The 21,021-nt window shown below is 42.3% G+C and overlaps 1 protein-coding gene across 1 annotated transcript in view; it reads right to left on the bottom strand.

Annotated features, from left to right (window-relative positions):
- LOC126456333 (mite allergen Der f 3-like) overlaps positions 1 to 12,502 on the bottom strand; it is a 50,007-nt gene extending 37,505 nt beyond the window's left edge. Inside the window, exons 1-3 of the mRNA XM_050092087.1 lie at positions 12,362 to 12,502; positions 9,497 to 9,585; positions 5,680 to 5,815 (exon numbers count right to left, since the gene is read on the bottom strand). Of these exons, the coding sequence (XP_049948044.1) occupies positions 5,680 to 5,815; positions 9,497 to 9,585; positions 12,362 to 12,502 (366 nt within the window). The remainder of the gene's footprint in view (positions 1 to 5,679; positions 5,816 to 9,496; positions 9,586 to 12,361) is intronic.
- Positions 12,503 to 21,021: the final 8,519 nt, after the last annotated feature.

Below are 21,021 nucleotides of genomic sequence, written 5' to 3'. Positions count from 1 at the left end.
CTGCCTTGGCTACAGTGTGGGAACGGAGGGGTGTGCACAGCGGCTACAGTGCAGCATTTCTTACACGGTTTCAAGAAACTATTCAGTATGAAATTTTGACTCTCTCACATATCATAGCCTCATTCACCAGCTTCAGGAGGAACCACGTATCACTTCGTTAATGGTCATATTTACTGTGATATTTCTATATTAAGCAAGGCACTGCGCGACATTCGAGTAGTTTGCAGTGAAAAATTGGGGCTGCTATGATTTTACGCTTGATAGATAATAAGTAATACATTTCAGCATACGGAGTGTAGATAACCTATTAAATTTCTCTTTGAACTTGAGACGAGATCTATATCTATCTTCAGTCTTGAGAAACTGGATCATATGTAGTGCACTCACTTGAAATCCCTTACGCAGACGATACAGTGAGAGTAAAATGTATGTAACATTCTTCATGTCCAAAAGAACACATACCATTTTGATTCAGCAGTCACTATGAGTTAAGACAAAAATGAATTACACACATTAGCTACGAGCTCACATTGATTTAAATCAGTGAGGAAAGTTGAAGATTTGTGCCGGACGGTATTCGAATCCAGGTCTCCTGTATGCAGATGCGCTGACTAATGGGCCATCTGAACACAGTGACCATCCCAACTGCACGGACTATCCTGGCGCCCCTAACGTCAGACCCAAAGTCTAAACTTATCCACACAATACTAATGTAGGGCCCTTCTCCACTATTATCATTACTCGTCGCATTTGACCAATCCCCCTAAGAGTTCGATGTTCGATCCGGATGAACATCTGCTCTGGAGAGATCATTGACTCCAGGCTTTATATATATATATATATATATATATATATATATATATATATATATGTGTGTGTGTGTGTGTGTGTTGTGTATGGCGGTGGGAAAGTTGAAAATCTGTGATCAGTAGTGTGTGGATAAGGTGAGAATTTGGGTCTGATAGGAGGCGTGCTACAATAGTTCGTGCAGATGCGATGATAACTGTATCCCACAGTGGTCGTGAATCTGCCCAGTAAGCAGGAGACCTGGGTTCGAATCTCGGTCTGGCAGAAATTTTCAACTTCCTTCGCTGACTTAAGCCAATATCTGTATTTCCTTTATGTCATATTTTATATCTCGCAAATGGTTAGAGGTACCGAAACGAGTTTTTGTCAACTGATAGCATGTAAAGTGGAGAGTATTTTTCCATGTAATTAATATGCAGAACTTTCATACCTACTGTGATACACAACGAATTACAATTGTCTCAATGAAATAATGTCATTATTTTAAAGGTCATCGACAGGTAGGGGAATGAAAGTTAGTATGGATTTGTAATAATGTAAGTGAATGAATTATACTTTTATTTTTATACCGAGCATGTGATTTTCATAAGCTATTGACTTGACTTCTCCTCTATAGTCTATTTAATATTTGGCTGTTCCAGGAGTCTGTCACAATTCCAGTTGCTTTAGCAAGCTACCTGGCTGAAATTGAGTAATCCCCACAATACCTTTTTTTTTTTTTTTTTTTTTTTTTTTTTTTTTTTTTTTTTTGCAAGGCAAGCAAATTTAACATGGCAACAAAAGGAAAAAAGTTTGCAAATCAGGAGAAAAAAATTGCTCCTTCTCTCCCGTTTCAGAGTAATTAAATTAGCCATTGCGTTTTCAATAACACACAGTTGACTAGTCGATTTGCCCACCGGAGTGACCGTGCGGTTCTAGGCGCTGCAGTCTGCAGTCTGGAACCGAGCGACCGCTACGGTCGCAGGTTCGAATCCTGCCTCGGGCATGGATGTGTTTGATGTCCTTAGGTTAGTTAGGTTTAAGTAGTTCTAAGTTCTAGGGGACTGATGACCTCAGAAGTTAAGTCGCATAGTGCTCAGAGCATTTGAACCATTTGAACATTTGAACTTGTCGAATTATTGGTCATTTTGCCGTAACCTGTTAATATTATCGTTTGCAGACTCGCTAGCTGTAGCTTAGAAGGCGTTTGTGTGAGGGCTCAAGATATAGAACTACACCTCCCCAACCGCGCTGTTCTGTCGGCAAGGGCGCCCGCAGTACTTCCGTTGTCCGCTCCCCTACCGCGCCACCTTCGCAACTAGGCGCCAGGTAATATACATGCACTCTACTAGAAGTTCTTTTTTAGAGTCAGCAGTCTTCTGACTGGTTTCATGGGGCCGCCACGAATTCCTCTTCTGTGTCAATCTCTTAATCTCTGTGTAGGACTTGAAGCCTACGTCCTAAGTTATTCGCTGGATGTATTCTAGTTTCTATCTTCTTCTACATTTACCCTCTAAAGCTCCCTCTAGTACAATGAAAGTTAGTCCCTCATGTCTTAGCAGATGTCTTGGTGTCCTGTCCCTTCTTCTTGTCAGTCTTTTCCATATATTCCTTTCCTCACCGACTCTCTGGAGAACCTCCTCATTCTTTACCTTATCAGTCCACCTTTTTCACACTGCTTGGAACTGGCATCCAAACTCTCGCCTTCCTCGTGTGGATGGGTAGACGCTAACACATTCGCAACAAGTGATCTTTGCAAACGCGAAACCACCGTGAAACAACAAGACAACTTCCAACAACTGCCGGGCGCTCAAGTGCAGCGCATCAATACAAAGGGCTCGAGGACCACCGTCAATCTAACTGGAAAGGAACTGGACGAAGCAGCAACATCTGTGCTGTCAAAAGCATTAAATGACATTACCTAAATGGGAGGTCATCAGTAGCGTCGACCACGCCACCAGCGGGTTTCCCTCTGACACCACCAAAGACGTCAGAAGGGAGACATGCAGACTCATGGAAAAAGCAAAAACGCGGGAAACCAACACCTCCATAGTAGAACGCAGGGCAATGCACAACCTACGACAAGACGAAGATACGGTCGCCCTAGTGGCGGACAAAGGCAGAGCGACGATACTGTTGTGATCAGTTGACTACTGGCAGAAGATAGATGCCTTTCTAAGATCCAAATGAAATACGATCCTACATCAGCTGTGACGAGTAAGACCATCTCACTGCTAAAGAACTCAGGAATGGACAAGGATATTGTTCGAATGCTGAACCCCAGAGCACTGATACCACCAAACTTTCATGGACATCCGAAGTCACGCAAGAAGGGAGTTTCATTACATGCAATAGAGGACGCAAAACATTTGTCAACTTATGGAGTAGTCAGACACCTGGTGCAGCTATTGAACCTCTCGTGGGTCATTGTCCTCACCCTGTGAAAAACAGTACGGACTTTGTGAAGATACTTCGAGGGACATCTTTGATGTTACGTCCTTCTTCACACAGCTACCTTCTGAGGACTCCTTGAATTTACTAAGGGACCACTTCGACGAAGAAACAGCGGAACTCTTCCGCCACGCAGTGACTACCACTTACTTCCAATGTGGTAGTAAATTCTACCGAGTGGTAGACGGAGTTACCACGAAGAAGTTTGACAGAAGAGAGGAATTCATGGCAGACTGCAATGAACCACTCATATGATTCATGACTCAAAGAAAAGCAACCTAAAGTTTCATCAGTCAATTTTATTTCTGTTTTCCCTGTAGTTCCTTTCTCCTGCAGCGCTTCTCATTAGTCAATTTTTTGTCAGTATGGATTTCTGGTTGACATATCTGAGGAATTTGTCTTGGAACTTAACTGATTTGTTTTATTTATGGAAAATATATTTCAGTCGTTCCGTGTATGTTAAAAATTTTTGTTGAAGTCTTGTTGATGGAAGTCTCTGGAGATGTCCATAAAATTTAAATATAATAATGTCTAATTTAAATATAATAATGTCTAACAAGAGGTGGGAAAATTTTTCTGTTGTTTCTAGGGTTTTAGTTTGCAGCCATCTTCTGTTCTATTTGAACCAAAAATCTTTCTCATTATCTTGCGTTCTTCTTTTAGAATATTTTACATGTCACCTTTTATGTGAAGTGTGATAGGTTCATTATCTTACAAGGCTTCTGGTTCGAGTAGCTACCGTTGGTATGGCAGTCTCTCGATTTCATCATACTTGTGGACAGTTTTTTATTGTCGTGTTCTGCACACATGAATTGAGTAATAAGGATAAAATTTGAAATGATAATGTTATTACTGTAGGTTTAATTATTTTGATGTGCTTTCATATCTGCCCGTAGCTGTCTCCTACGTCTTACAGGCTTCTGGAGTCCTTTCAGTAGTTTGACCATCCTTAAGGCAGCTGTCTCCAGTGGGGGACCATGGCCGCCTTTGCGGCGGCGCGGTTCCTTTCGTCCCTTTACGACGAACCTGCACCTGCCTGTGAACATTATCTCAGCAGATCATCAGTAGGGAAGCCGAGCGAAACCTACTGTGCTTCGACGTGAACCAGGTTGCAATTAAAGTCACTAAATCTACGTTTAGGGAGAAAGTTTTCACACTAAACGAAAGGTTGGAAATTTTGTCCTTAATTAATATGTTCTGAAACTTAGGTGAACAAGTATCACTGCCAAGCCCGTGCTAGTCTTAACACAGTCACTCATAATCCATTTCACTCACGTTAGCAAGTTTATGGTGTTGCGTTTCCAGAAAACGTAATAGCTACAAAAATGCGGATTGTTTTTGACTGAGAATGCTCGACAAATATCAAGTCTGTCGGTACCTAATGCAGTCACAGTTTTTAGCCACCGACCTACTCAATACACGACGCGGAATTTATGTCTTTCTCGTCCAAAATTCACTTAAAAATTCCGAAATTTCTACACACCCATCGGAATAATTATGCCGTCACTTTACAACACTTTTGATGTATGAAACACCTCTAGATCCGGCAACTTATCATTTCCATCGGAACTACCACTACACACGTCCGAACTGTTTCATGGCTAGGCTCCGACTCCTCTCTAGAATACTCTAAGTCTTCTCTACCAGCAGAGAAAGGGGCGCGAAGAATACTGCTTTACCATTGGTCAGTTTACTCAACAGCCAATAGCAAAACAACATTCTGCCGCGTCAGTCCGCGCTTTTCATCAATAACCAATCGCAAAATAGTAAACCTAACGACTGCACTTTTTACCGACGTAATTATCTAATATGCTGAAGTTTTGTTTATTCATAAAGTTATTTACTATTGTTATTTATACCTGAATTAACTTTCCCTTTACCACAAACTTACTTTACAAATCTATTCTGCAAAAACCCCCTTTGTCCACATCCATACTTCTTCGAAATGTTCCCACACTAAATCCAACTACGTAACTCGTTAAACAGTTATCTTCAGATTAACCTTAAACCACACTCACTCATCATTCATTCTGCTAAAACACATTTAGAACATTTTACCTACACAAAAAGACATAATAACACTTTATGAAAATACTAGAACAATTTATGAAAAACATTCTATTACTTTTGTGCACTCTAGTGGGCACAATCGAAACTAAATGACAGTCTCCTATTCAGTGTTGCCCTCTATCGGCTGATACATAAACTACGTGCGCGTCCAGTTTCGCGTCACCGTCTGTCACTATCCAGCTCTGAAACACATTTCCCACTTAACCACCCCCAAGGCAGGATCGGTATACGGCGCTACGCCTCACCTTCTCAGTTTCACATTTTTCTACGTCTCTGTGTGCTGAATCTTTGAATCTGTCCAGTTTGAATATTTTCGAAATTTATTGAGCACTTATGACATGAATCACACTACAAAAAATGTGTAGTACTTACCCTGAATACCCCTATATCATTGACATAGGAATCAGAGGCGTTATAATCCGCATGAATGTAGATCTCTGTCACGTTGTGTCTCGTGCCCCCTTCTTTCAGTTGGATGGTACCAGCCAGCACCCCATATGGGTTGACCCTATAGCCATAAGAAAACAAAACTATATCAGAAATATTCAGAATAGAAATAGGTGCAACCTGTTACCGTTACATAGAGCTATTCCAAGTGTATAATATAACATACAGTATTTCATGTAAGTATTTCATACAAATAGCCACTAAAACTAAATCTGTTAACCAGAAGGTTCGTTTGAACACTACAGACATTTACCAAGTACTAGCGCATACGCTCTTGACTCACTGCGAGTATTAACATTTACCTCGTCACTGTTCGGAAGTGTAATATTCAATTTAATCTTTCACTAGATGCACATAACTTCTCCTATTGGGACTTGTAATTAATTGTGGGGACTATACTAGCCAGTTTCATTGGCTGTGAATAGTATAAATGTGCAGTTTTATTTGATGTGGTTGGCAAAAATTTATTACAGGTTGCAAAAGGTAAGATTGTGATTACTCATGGTCTCTGTTCTACAGAAGAAGCGAATTATTGTTAAGTGCGTTCACTGTTGCTCATATCTGAGATCTCATTTGTTACTTGTATTGCTGCGCGTGGTTATATTGTGCTAAAGTTTTGTTTCTTCATTCAGTGATCTTGAGAGAACTTCGGACACAGTGTACTCTAATCAGTGTAAACGCAATCAGTTGATTTCTTGTGTTGATCTGACGTTGAGAGAAGAGTGGAGAGTTTGGTCAGTAATTATTAATACTGAAAATAATAGAATCAACCATTTTTTTGTGTGCTTGCAAAGTTAATGCCTCTGTCTCTAGTAGTCCATGTAGGAACTGGAATTGTTCTCGGAACAGTTGAATGGTTAATTTTAATTTCATTTGTGTGGTACAATGGAGTTAATCCTCCATTAATTCCATGCAAGTATTGTGATTTGAGGCTTCACAGCTGAGTGAATTAACACATTCTCTTATTTATTAGATCTTTCGATCTGAAATTAAGGCTGAAATAAATGAAACTGTAATTTGAGAATTAGGTTATGATATCTTAATGCTTTATTATAATTTTGAATGTATAAAAAAAGGAATAATACTTGTCTGTTGCTGCTCTTATACACTCAGTTGCTATTGAATTTTGAAAAGCAGAGTTGAGACTGTTTGAAACACCTCTGCAGTTTGTTTTTTCAGTGTGAAGGTTATGAAGTGTGACTGGATTAGTATACAGGGTGCCCCATTTATCTTGACCACCATAAATAACTGTTTATCGAGATGTAAATTACAAACTTTTTCAAGCAAATGTTCTTTATCTGTCAGGGGGACATCAATCAGCATGATTGCCTTCGTTGTAGCTTTGTTTTTACAAAGATATGAACAGCGGTATGACTTTTTTATATGGCACCAGCCCTAACGTCGGTATGCAGCAAGATTTTGGAACATATATTGTGTTCGAACGTTATGAATTACCTGGAAGAGAACGGTCTATTGACACTTAGTCAACATGGATTTAGAAAACATCATTCTTGTGAAACACAACAAGCTCTTTACACACACGAAGTGGTGAGTGCTCTTTAGAAGGGATTTCAAATCGATTCCTTATTTCCATCCATTTCTAAAATTTATTCCAAAATGTATCACTTAAGACGCTTGTGGAATATGCAATATAGTTTCAATTATGTGACTGTATTCGTGATTTCCTGTCAGAGATGTCACGGTTCGTATTAAGTGATGGAAAGTCATCGAATAAAACAGAAGTGGTTTCTGGCGTTGGCAATGGTAGTGTTATAGGCCCTTTGCTGTTCCTTATCTATTTAAACGATTCAGTAGACGGTCTGAGCAGTCGTCATAGGCTGTTTGGAGACGATGCTGTCGTTTATCATCCAGTAAAGTCATCAGAAGATCAAAACGAATTGCAAAACGATTAGGAAAGATATCTGTATGGTGCAAAAATTGGCAATTGACCCTAAATAACGGAAAGTGTGAGGTCATCCACGTGAGTGCTAAAACGAATTCGTTAAACTTCGGTTACATGACAAATCTGTCGAATTTCAAGGCCGCAAACTCAACTAAATACCTAGGAATTAGAATCATGAAAAATTCTAAATTGGACAGTACACATAGAAAATATTGTGGGTGAAGCAAACCAAAGACTGTTCTATTGTCAGAATCATTAGTAAATGTAACAGAGCTACTAAAGAGACTACGCTAGTCCGTCCTCTTTTGGAGTATTGTACTCGGTATGGGATCCTTATCAGTTAGGATAAACAGAGTACATCGAGAAAATTCAAAGAACACCAAAACGTTCTGTACTATCGTGAAATAGGGGAGTGAGTGTCATGGACATGATAGTGGGTTTGGGGTGGACATAATTAAAACAAAGGCGTTTTTCATTGCGGCGGAATCCTCTCACGAAATTTCAGTCACCAACTTTCTCCTCCGAAAGCGAAAATATTTTGGCGACGCCGACCTACATAGGGAGAAATGATCATCATATTAAAGTAAGGGAAAGCAGAGATCGCATAGAAAGATACACGTGTTCGTTTTTTACGCCCCCTGTAAATAATAGAGAATTATTGTAAAGGTGTTTCGATGAAATCTTTGCCAGGCATTTATGTTTAATCCATTTAGATATAGATGTAGATGAGTTGTTAATGGGATATGAAGTGAATGACATTGATTTACCTATTTTAAAGTCGAAAACAGTGATGTTCTTCAGTATTCAAATGATTGTGTTGTGAGATTACTGTTGATTAAGACCCTGAATGTTTCGTGTACTTTTTCCCTTTACGTTGATGTATTCACGAATTGATGTAAACTATTAACTAATTTCTTTTTTAACTAGTAAATCGATGTATTTACGTGTTAGAACTAAGATTAATATAGTCATGGTTAATATATAATAACTCTTCTTCCAGAGGTGTTGCCTTGGTGACTGTTGTATTATATTTGTATACCCCAGTAACATCTTTTTTTTATTGTGTTTGTAATAGATGATGAAGATGTATCGAAGAGGTGCCCAGGATAAGTTATTGTACTTTGTAATTGCTAATCGCCTTATAACTTCTATTTGACAGTAAGTTTTGAATGATATATACTGTGAATTAATACACAGGATGTGACATTTTGTAACTGTTTCTTTCCTTCCGTCAGATGGAACTGTTTATTGTTTCTTTGCTTGTATTTTTCGCTACATAAAGCAGATGTAACACATATTGCCTCACTGATAAATGTTTACAGATTGCTGGTTTGAAGTAGACATGTTCGAAAACAATGATCCTTTCTGTTTAACTTGAGCTAATGCTTTTCTCAACAGATTGAGGAATGGTTTATGTTTGATGACCTATGTAAGATGGCATGAACTTGTGTTTCAGGTCGAATGTTTGACGAATAATAAGTGCATCACATGAAGAGTAGTACTCGAAATTCACGCCAAAAGAGTGGCCTAGATCAGTCGTACTGTGGCATACTGCAGTTGGTCTTGTGTAGTTTGAGTATTTTCAATAGCATTCAGTAGCTTCGTTGTTTATCAGTGATGGATATGGGTTACTGTGGAAAAAAGTGGATGTTGCGTGCCAGACATTTCTGAAATGGCAACAAAAGGTCCGCTCGTGTATCTATGGAGAAACATTAACATAACATGACACCATATCAATTGTCGTACCCAATCTGTCGTTATTGTATCGTCTTACTTAGACGTGTTAACTAACTAGTTCTATCATCTGCCACAGACGACTGTAATGACAGAGTTACTCACTGTTTGAGACAGTGGGCTGCGGTGATCCCCCACTGCTCGTTCAAGATGGAGGCGCCGCACCAGTGAGCCTCGCCCTGCTGCAGCGACAACTGAAACACGACAAAGTACTGCTGAGTCCCAACTGCTGCGGACATCCAAAAACTCGTCTGATCTACATCATTACTCAGCAAGCTACCTAACAGTGTGTGGCGGAAGGTTTCCTCCCCCTATACTGTGAGCCATACGGTCTGCGTCTGCTATTAATTTCACCCATAGTTGACAATCTTTGTCTGAATAACTGTAGAAGTGTGCATGTGGCGTCATCGTTGGGGACAACAGTCACTAAGCGACAAAGCTTTGGTCAGTGAGTGTGTGGTGTGCGGAGGGAGTCGGCTGGGGGAACAAGATGTTTGGAGTTCTGGACGGTACACGAAAGAGCGAATCGGCTCCTCTGAAGGCATCGAGCCTGATTCTGACTGTGGGTTATCGCCTGCCCAGCGCGTCGGTTTCCTTGATTGGGCATGATATTTAGGGAAACACACCAGCGACTGGGAGGTTATACGGCCTGTTCGACGCTAGTGAGGGTCTCTTCCAGGATTAAGGAGTGGACGGAGAGCGGCCATCCTGTCCAATGTAAGTAACTTCCATGTATGTACTTACATCTGGCTCTTCCCCCCCACCCGACCCCCCACCCCCACCCCCTGTGGGGCATATGCAACCACCATTTATAATTAATAGCAGCTGTTTAAAGGTCATTTGGTTAAAAACTGATCAGTGTGTTGTGGATACCTATAGCTGCCTGTTCAATGATTGTTAATTGTTTTGATAATTCTGTAATTAGAATTTGTACAGAAAGACAGGGTTTCAAAAATAATAGCAACTCTTTTTTAAACAATTATTTGTATAATCTGATCAGTGAATTTTTCATAACTTTAGTTACTTATTCAGTGACTGTTAATTGTTTTTTTTAATTCTGTGTTTTGATGTCTACTGAATGACAGCCGGTTTATAATTAATAACAGCTATTTAAAAATCACTTGCTTAAAATCTGATCAGGGAATTTTGGTTAACTGTAGCTAACTATTCAGTGACTGCTAATTGTTTTGATAACGCTATAATTAGCATAATAATAAATGAAAAGCATCAAACAATATTACTTTTATTGTTAACCGGTTTTCGGCTTACGAAGCCATCTTCAGCCATTTACTATAATCAGCCTGTGTACAGAATGATGGTGGCTTCAAACTTAATAGCAGCTGTTCGATAATGCTTGAAATGTGATCAGGGAACTTCTGTTAACTGTAGCTAACTATTCGATGACTGTTAATTGTTTTTAGGATTCTGTAATTTTGGTGTATAGCCCAAGGATATTAAAGGCTATGAACGCTGAAGCAGCTATGTGTGAACCCCAGTCCTTCCATTAGTGTTACCATATCCGAAACCCTTCCACCTAAATTCCTAGTTATCAACTGCTAACCCAGAGCGTAGTTGTTTTTCTTTTTCTAGAAAGGTGCAGGGGGAGGGCGGGGTCGCCATCCTTTCCTTCAGACCAGCTGGTGCCATGCTCACAGCAACAGCTTTGCCAACTGCCGCATCACCTGAGACGAGATGCAGTGCTCTACCCTTCCAACTGCCCGCTGCTGACATCAGCACGCCTCACCAGCTGAGACCACCAACGTCACAGAGGGCACTGGCCGCCTACTCAGTTCTTCCTTCGCCGATGTACTTGTTATGAAATAAACGGATTATTCAACCAGTACTGTTTCCATGAAGGCTCACCGTCCGATACCTGCCACTACACCACTGCAGTCAGTCGTCAGGTACTGAACTGCAAGACATACTGACCTAATTCAGCCAGCCTCACCTCCTCGTAGCGTCGAGGTCACACTCCAGGCCTCTACATCTTATAACATAGGTATACATTAATTTTATCATACCTTTATGGTCGCTGAAACCCTCCTCCACGATAGCGAATCCGAAATGTTGACCTAATGAGTTAGTTCTCTCTCTTCTCGAAATAATAATCGGACAAAACATTCAGAATAATATCAGAAAAATCACTCTCCCATTCTATAGCTCGTAATATTTCAATATAATGATCGGGAAATTTGTTCATGTTCCACTACAAAGTTTCCCTGTAATGCTCCGCCAGTGACGATTCTCAGCCGGCCCTCCTGTTGACACTGTATGAAGCGTAACGTATGCTTCTGCACAGATAGTGTGACTGTGACGGGCGGTTTTTCTTGTCTCGCTATGGAGAAATATGGAAGGCAGAGAAAGGGAGAGCCTTGAACTCGGTGCTGGATCATAGCCAGCTTCTCTCAAATAAGACTAATGGCGTCTGTATTTGGCGCCTCCATCCGATGGCTGAACCACCATAAACAATTACACATATCCTAACTCCATGAAATTCTGCCGCGTGGATGATACGCCCTCGACTGCCTGAGAGTATGCCGTTGTACACAGGTTCTCGTAGCGTGTACACCTACATTAAGAATAACCTCTAAAAGTATTAGGAGTTCTTTGTGAACCTCTGCTAACATCTATAAATAGGATAAAATTTCTGGTCCCTTGAACTCTCACTTTTCATGGTTTGCCTGTATTGGATACGAGTCCATACCAATGATTTCCTGTTATTTTGTTACTTCAGAGTGTATAAACAAGGAAAACAATACTGAAGTTCCAGAGATATCTTACTGTAAAATACCTACAGCAATAGGCAGGTACCTGAAGAATCCCTTTCTCCTTTCCCCTGTAAAGGAGAGACTCATTAATGTGTAGAGAGTTATTGGAGGGCAAAATAACTAAACCTGATCGCCACCATATGATTTTCCTCTTTTTAGTGAGTGAAATTTACACCGTCAAGCTTTCTTTTGTAGTACTTACCATGAAAGGAAATTCACCTGGTTCCGCTTCTTCGCCGTTGACTATGCGTCCCTGTGGTACCAGCATCTTTCGCTGCACTGCGCCACCTATAAAAGGTCGTATATTTACCGTGGATGCTTCATACAATGATCCTACAGGCATTGTTGATAGTCATAGGAACCAGGATTTATCACTAAGAATCAGCAACACTTATTCTGTATTATACGGCGGTTACCATGTCACATCAGTGAAACCTGTTTTTGGAAAATGTTTCCGCGACACTGTTGTCACTGCTCTGCTCTGTGAGATATCTGGTACCAGATCAAGGTAATCAGAGCCTCACTTTTACATTCCTTCTTCAGTGTATGCTAACCACCCACTTTATGTTGCGGAAAATCCCTGTAAAGATACGCTTGATTCTTCCTACTCTTTCCCTTCTTAACTAAAACCTGACCCTAACGATTTCCATGTTTCTAGTACTTCACAGTGTCTGGTGACGTTCACAGCATCGTCGTCCCACGAGAAAATGGATTCACGTGTGGTCTCCTCCGTCAGAAAAATCAATCACTTGGCGGTTGCTCCAGCAAAAAAAAAAAAAAAAAAAAAGCATTTTGCTAAAGCAAATTTAAACGTTGGGAAGCTTCCCTCTCCTTTTCCGCTATAATTTTCGGTTCAAGATCTCGTTGCAGCCATCACTGTGAGATGTGACAATGTGCTGTGCACGAATGACCACGTTTCAAATAGGCAATAGTTTTAACAACTTCATTCGATAGCTAAGAATATGGGTTGGCTACAGAAAGAAACCCGGTTGCTGTACGGGCAATGAAACTAAAGTTCTAGCCTTTTTAATTAAGCGAACGCCGATTAGAATGCAGCGGGATGGCAGACAGACGGATGGCAAGAGTACAGGTAGCGTGCCGAAGGGTTACGATAAGAGCCGAGTCGGGCGCGATAAGCCAGCACGGTGACTTGCAAGGACGCGAAGGCGGAAGGACACAGAAAAGCCGGGGGTAGCTTAGAAATACGACGCAGCATCCACAGGCGGGCACCCCTTGGGAATGGAGAAGGTGGACTGGTCCAACGAGAGGCTGCCAAAGGGTAAAAAAGTAATTCGTTTGAAAAAAAACTTTAAATTAGAGCAGAGGGCCAGGGTGTAATTTGCAGAAGAGGGTAATTCAAAAGTATATATGCTCAGAATGCAACAGTGACAGTATAAGGTCAAAAGAGTCTGTTTTAAGGGAAAAGATGGTGCTGATGTCACAAGCAGTTTAGTGGGGGAGAAGGGGCTCACAGCACACCGTTGTTGAGGACTAGCTGTTCGACAGGGGAGCAGTACCGATGGCCGGCAGTTGCGCTCCCGCAAGATTACTAACTGAGCTTTGATTTTTGGCTAAATCTGCATAAGACCGTGACAAAGTAGCTTTCGCGTAGGTGGTGAAGTTATTTTGAACGTGAATGAATATTTATCTTAATATGTGGCAATTACTGAGACACAGACGCAAATAGTTAATTGAGCAAAATTTAGTGCATGGAACAACACGACAGTCATTGAACACGGTAAGTCAGCTGCTGTACTCGCTCCCGCTGTTGCAATTCTGTTTTTGTTTTCTGTCAATAATCATTATGACCAGTTGGTTATGACCATGATTATTTTTTATGTGGTGTATCAAGTGTAAGGAAACACTGAGTTCCGTGGCATCCAGTAATACAAGATCCTGGCCTTGTGCATTAAAAGACCCACGTGGCAGCTGAGAGAATTATATTAATACGATCACAGCTGAGATTAGCCTGATTGATACAACCACCAAATGAAATTAGTATCCGACAGCGGTCTTAAACCCACCTAGAGGGGCATTTCCGTCTGACCGCTCTCTGGCTGGATTTTGGCGTGAAAATTACAATTTTGCAATTTGTTTGTAATAAATTGTATCAAAGGATTTTGAGGTCAATGTGTCTCTAGAATATAATTACTTTTATCAGAGCTGCGTTGCGTTATTACGTAGCACCGGAATTCCTCTCCAAAACCTTAGTTCTACGTATTTACTAAGTCCAGAATCCACAGGCTGGCGAATAACGTACGAGCTGCTGAACTGCAGGTAAGGGCAGGTAAGATAATAGGTCGAGGAAGAGCAGAGGCTGACTACGCTGCCACTGTGCAGGTAAATCACAAAGAGGACCTGCCACACACCCCTGTAAATCTACCGCTTACCGTACCAGACAGTCAGAGGGGTCCATTACGTTATACGTTAGGGTTTGTCATTCTCCAGGGGGGATGTTACAAGGTGGTATATCGGTCTCAGAATGTTCGACCTTTAGGAGTGTGATGAATCAGGATTGGACATTTAATATCCCAAAGTACCGTCATCATCGTCTTCCTTGGAGAAGTTAGGCTTCTGAATTTCTGCTGTAGGTGAAGATGAATAGATGAATGTTTCTAAGCCATGATTTTCCGCCATATTTATAATTTGTGCTGACGCATGAACATGTCATCACCCGCCAGGTTAGCCGAGAGCGCTATTGCGCTGCTTCCTGGACTCGGGTAGGCGCGCCGGCCCCGGATCGAATCCGCCCGGCGGATTAACGACATGGGCCTGTGTGTCGGCCAGCCTGGATGTGGTTTTTAGGCGGTTTTCCACATCCGCTAGATGAATACCGGGCTGGTCCCCACATCCCACCTCAGTTACACGACACGCCGACATCTGTAACACTTCCGCACTATTTCATGGTTTACAGTGGATGCAGACAGCTGGGGTACACTGATACCATCCTGGGGGGTATGGGGCGGCGGCAGGAAGGGCATCCGGCCACCCCTTTCAATTAACCTTCCCAAATCCGTTGTAACCACGCCGACCCAGCGACCATTGCGGGACGAAGGCGCAAGTGAAAGAAAGAAAGAAAGAAAGCGTGCACATGTCCTCAGCGGTTGCTATTGTTGTGTATGACTCTGTACACAACAGTAAGGAGAGGTGGGCTACAGAGTGACGTGGCAACTGTCGTCGTAGAAAAGCTGGACTGGATCAGAAATGCTTAGTGATCTTCTTAACTTTTATTTCTTCAAACATACGAAGACTAATTACAAATGACGCAACAAGAAATAGAGTCCAGCTGGAAGAGTGTTACAAGGAAGATGCTCCAAGCGCGAGTGGGGCTGAGTCGCTGCTGCCGGGCCTCCTGTGTTGTAGGGGCAGAGGGCGCTCGTGGTACAGAGCAGCCAGGGGTTTGGCCCAGTGGGCATGCTCCATTGGGTCCGTTGGATCCCCCACCACCACTCCACCGCTATCGGCGTCTCAAGGAAACTTGCAAGTCCGTTGCTACGACGCCCATGGGATGGTATCGACATGTGATACCACAATTAAGCGAGTAAGAAAGTCTTCACCTCTCTCTTCAAAATGTTTTAAATCTGATTTTGTCCGCCCTGATAGCTGAGTGGTCAGCGCGGCGGTCTGTCACGCCAAGAGGCTCAGGTTTGATTCCCAGCTGGGTCGGTGATTTTCTCCGCTCAGGGACTGGGTGTTGTGATGTCCTCATTATCATTTCATCACAATCAGTGGAAGGCAACGGCAAACCACCATTGGAATCACTTCCCTAGACGCTCATGCTGTGGACCGTTCTGACGAAGCTTCGCCCATGACAAGACCTGCCGTAAGGCAGAACACAAAGTTAATTTTAATCTGATTATGGGTTTCAAAATGTTCCTGTGTGTGTTTGTTTGTCAGTTGATGTGATACATGATGAGGACAAACTTTGGGGTTATTTAGAAATTCAAGGATATTGCAAATTCTGAAACCGTGGCTACATCTACATCCTTGCTATATTAGCCACCATGAACTGGTCGGCAGAGGGTACTTCCCATTGCACCAGCTGTCAGGGCTTCTTCCCATTCGATTCTCGTATGCAGCGTGGGGGATGATTGCTTAGATGCCTCTGTGGGAGCTGTCATTTTATAATCTTGTTTTCTCGATCCATGCAGGAGCGATATCTGGGGCATTGTAGTATAGTCTGGGATTCATCACTTAAAGCTGCTCCCTTATTGTGTTTTTCACACGGTTGTTTCCGTCTGTCTTCAGCCATTTGCCCGTTCAGTTTTTTTGGCGTCTCCATGACGCTCCCTTACATGTCAAAAAAATCTGCGCTATCCTCTACATACGTTCAATATACCCTGTTACTCCTATCTTGTAGGAGTATCACACATTTAGCAATATTCTTGGTCGTGCGAGTCTTACATAAGCAATCTTCTTTGTAGACTGATTGCATTTCCTTAGCGTTTTCCAACGAATCAAAGTTTACCATCTGATTTACCTACGACTGAATCTACGTGATTGCTCTATTTGCTATTCATACGAACTGTTACACCCGGTTTTTGGATGAGTTGACCGATTACAACTATCATTCATTGATATCGTAGATATAATTTCGTTTTTTTCCTTTTTTGGTAATGAGCTAAATTTTTCATCTATGGACATTTAATGTAAGTTGCCAGTCTTTCCACCACTTCGAAATCTTATCTGGGATGGACTGAAAATTGATGTCGTTTCTTTCAGACTCTAGTTAATAATGGATAAATGCAGGTACAGAGGTTCGAAGCAACCTTATTTGTACCGTAACATGTACACGAAAAATCGGATGTGAGCAGAAAGCTAAATAATAAATAACCGCAGAAAATCGCTCAAATTATGATGGTATGCGAGTATTCTCTAGGTATTTATCTAGAAGTGTCATCTTCCAGTTTTCAAAATTTTTATCTCTAATCGAGAAACACCTCAAAAACAGGTTTTGGGTACTAAAATGGAGTCACGGATTTCAAGCCAGCTATTCTCAGCAAATGACTGTAACATTTAAGATCTATTCCTAAATTCCCGATCTCGAACAATGCTGAAAATTTTTCTTCGTATGCTTATCCGTTCCCGAGATACAGAGGTTCAAATTTACCCTACTTGCACACTTAAAATACGCTCTTAAATTCCCGTGTGAAGCGAAAACGTAGTTTATGAAGTGACGTAGCACAGAGCAATACGTTGTAAAGTTTTTCTAGCATAGATTAGATTAGTACTTGTTCCATAGATCACGAATACAACACTTCGTAATGACATGGAACGTGTCAGATTAAGAAAATATGTCTATACAAGATATTACATTTACACAAAATATTACATGATACTTACTACTTTCTTGTGGGGGTTGGGGAAATTACAAACTTACTATATCCAAAAATTCATCTAATGAGTAGAAGGAATTGGCATTAAGAAATTCTTTTAATTTCCTTTTAAATGCTATACGGCTATCTGTCAGACTTTTGATGCTATTAGATAAGTGACCAAAGACTTTTGTGGCAGCATAATTTACCCCCTTCTGAGCCAAAGTTAGATTTAAGCTCGAGTAGTGAAGAACATCCTTTCTCCTAGTGGCCGGCCGCAGTGGTTTAGCGGTTCTAAGCGCTCAGTCCGGAGCCGCCCGACTGCTACGGTCGCAGGTTCGAATCCTGCCTCGGGCGTGGATGTGTGTGATGCCTATCGGTTGGTTAGGTTTAAGTAGTTCTAAGTTCTAGGGGACTGATGACCATAGATGTTAAGTCCCATAGTGCTCAGAGCCATTTTTTGAACTTTCTCCTAGTGTTGTAGCCATGTGCACTGCTATTACTTTTGAATTCGTTCGGATTGTTAATAAGGAATTTCGTAAGTGAATATATATATTGTGAGGCTACAGTGAAGATCCCTAGCTCTTTAAATAAGTGTCTGCAGGATGATCTTGGATGAGCTCCAGTAATTATTCTGATTACACGCTTTTGTGCAATGAACACTCTTTTACTCAATGATGAGTTACCCCAGACTATGATGACATACGAAAGCAGAGAATGAAAATAGGCGTGGTAAGCTAATTTACTGAGATGTATATCGCGAAAATTTTCAATGACCCTAATAGCATAAGTGGCCGAACTCAAACGTTTCAGCATATCCTCAGTGTGTTTTTTCCACTTCAACCCCTCATCAATGCATACACCTAGAAATTTTGAATATTCTACCTTAGCTACCGATTTCTGATCGAAGTCTATATTTATTAATGGCGTCATTCTATTTACTGTGTGTAACTGTATATACTGTGATTTGTCAGAGTTTAAGTCTATTATCATCAGAAGGGTTCCGGGAAGCCCATGTTGTGCTACTGAAACAAATCCAAAATTTTTGTGCACGTGAAACCTGGTCTGTGGTGTAAAATTAGTTTACGCTATTTCAGTGTCATGTAAGTAAACTATCAACGTATTACTAGAAGAGACAGAAGTAGTGGGAAGAAAGGACTGTGGCAGTAGCAATGACAGAGAGCGAGAGGAACACAGTGGCAGTGGGGGGAGACAGTAGTGGTGGGGCAGAACGATGGAGACTGTTGCTGTGAGACAGGGGATAGACACACAAATGAATGAGTGACTAAGATTGAGCAAATGGGAGTGGATGGGTATGAGAGAGTTACAGGGACTGACTACTGCGTAAGGGAAGCTTATGGGAATGAGAGAGCCGGCCGCGGTGGTCTAGCGGTTGTAGGCGCTCAGTCCGGAACCACGCGACTGCTACGGTCGCAGGTTCGAATCCTGCCTCGGGCATGGATGTATGTGATGTTTTTATGTTAGGTTTAAGTAGTTCTAAGTTCTAGGGGACTGATGACCACAGATGTTAAGTCCCATAGTGCTCAGAGCCATTTGAACCATTTTTTTTGGGAATGAGAGATGAGCTGCAAGTTAAACACATCGCGAATATGTTCGTATGACAAAATTTTTGGGAAAACTTAAAAAAGGTACTGAGGACGGTAGAATGAAACAGCTGATACCCGATTTTGCAGTCAATCTTTTAAACAGAAGGATATTCGCCCTTTTTTGAGCTCCGATAGCAGCATTTTCCCCAGGTTTATACAAATGTCGAATAAACAAGAATATGCGAACATCACTGAGAGAAAGAACTTTCGAGAACCTCCCAGATACGGTAAATACTTAGTAACTGTCGGTGTTCGGGTTGGAACTAGCGACCCGCGGCACACCAACAAGCGACGCCAGCCGCCACTCCACAAGACAAGCAACACAACTAGCTGCGCCGCTCCCTCTGCTGGAGAAACAGCAGTAAGCTTTCCCGGAATTTCTTACTGTGGATCTGGGTGTTGTCAATAGCCCATTTTGTCGCAGAGCTAGCGGATCCACGCGTTCCGGTCGTGGTTCAAATGGCTCTGAGCACTATGGGACTTAACATCTATGGTCATCAGTCCCCTAGAACTTAGAACTACTTAAACCTAGCTAACCTAAGAACATCACACAACACCCAGTCATCACGAGGCAGAGAAAATCCCTGACCCCGCCGGGAATCGAACCCGGGAACCCGGGCGCGGGAAGTGAGAACGCTACCGCACGAGCACGAGCTGCGGACGCGTTCTGGTCGTGTTCAGACTTGCTCTATACTGTCATGAACGTCGAACGTAGGCCATCCCGTCGAAACTTCGCGATTCTTGAGAAGGCTCTGGCTCTGAGCACTATGGGACTCAACATCTTAGGTCATAAGTCCCCTAGAACTTAGAACTACTTAAACCTAACTAACCTAAGGACATCACACACACCCATGCCCGAGGCAGGATTCGAACCTGCGACCGTAGCAGTCCCGCGATTCCGGACTGCAGCGCCAGAACCGCTAGACCACCGCGGCCGGCTCTTGAGAAGGCCCCGTCGTCGATTTGCACCTCAGGACTGTAGTAGGTCTACTGATGAAGCGCCTTAATCCTCGACTTCGTTTGTGATACCCGACAAGCGACGAAAGGTACGATACGCCCCAGAGCAAGGGTTTAGTAACGTTTCCCACAGTTAAAATTTCGCTCGGGTGTAAAAATCCATACCAGGCTGAATCTCAGGGGCCAGTGCTTCGTGTTATGCACTCTCGGTACTTCTCCTGGGCTACCAGGGTCTATATGAGTGCCATATTTGTTTCTTCGATCCATGATGATGAGGTGTTTCATCTTAAGTATTGCCCGATTGAAACGGTACCAGTACAACCCCTGCCTTTTTTGACTTGTGACTGTGGAGGAAAAGAATCAGTGTGAAGTTTGTACAATCTTGCTTCACTGCATTATATGTGGATGTCACGATGGACAGCATTTTGTCCCAATTTCTTTGTTAAACTTCAACGTACTTGGAGAACACATCAGGTAACGTCTTCTTAAAGCGTTCGGTGAGACCATTCGAATGTGAGTGGTAGGCAGCTGCCACCCTGGAGGAGATACCACAACGTGAAATTATCTCTGATACTATTTTCGACTGGAAATGTTTTTGAGCCGTGTGCCGAGTTTCATAGCTCGCGCCGGCCTTTTCAGCACCGTGTATTGGCCGGTTAGAGGGTCTTTGGTTTCGTCTCTGGTGGAAGACGAGACATGGGTTGAACGAAAAGAAAGGGTCAGTTGAAAGTCGGCGGTTATTGTGGGTGGTGTTACGGTGGAACGTGAGCAACTGATCAGCATTGCCGGCACACCGTTTCTCTGGTGTGAGCGTTGGCAGTCGGCGCTCTCCGTAGAAAGCGTCGCGGCTGTTGACGTAACGTGCCTAGTCCTGCCCTGCCCGTACTCGCTCGCACAGTACCCCAGTTCCATTCGGAGAATTTGGTGTGATTCGACGAAGCCCACCGGCCGTGTCCCCTTCTGCACTAGACGACACGACAAGA

This window comes from Schistocerca serialis, chromosome 1 (genome assembly GCF_023864345.2).
Source record: "Schistocerca serialis cubense isolate TAMUIC-IGC-003099 chromosome 1, iqSchSeri2.2, whole genome shotgun sequence".
In the NCBI taxonomy this organism is placed as follows: Eukaryota; Metazoa; Arthropoda; class Insecta; order Orthoptera; family Acrididae; genus Schistocerca; species Schistocerca serialis.
Note: the sequence above shows the minus strand (reverse complement) of the source record. Positions and strands in the feature narration are given on the sequence as shown.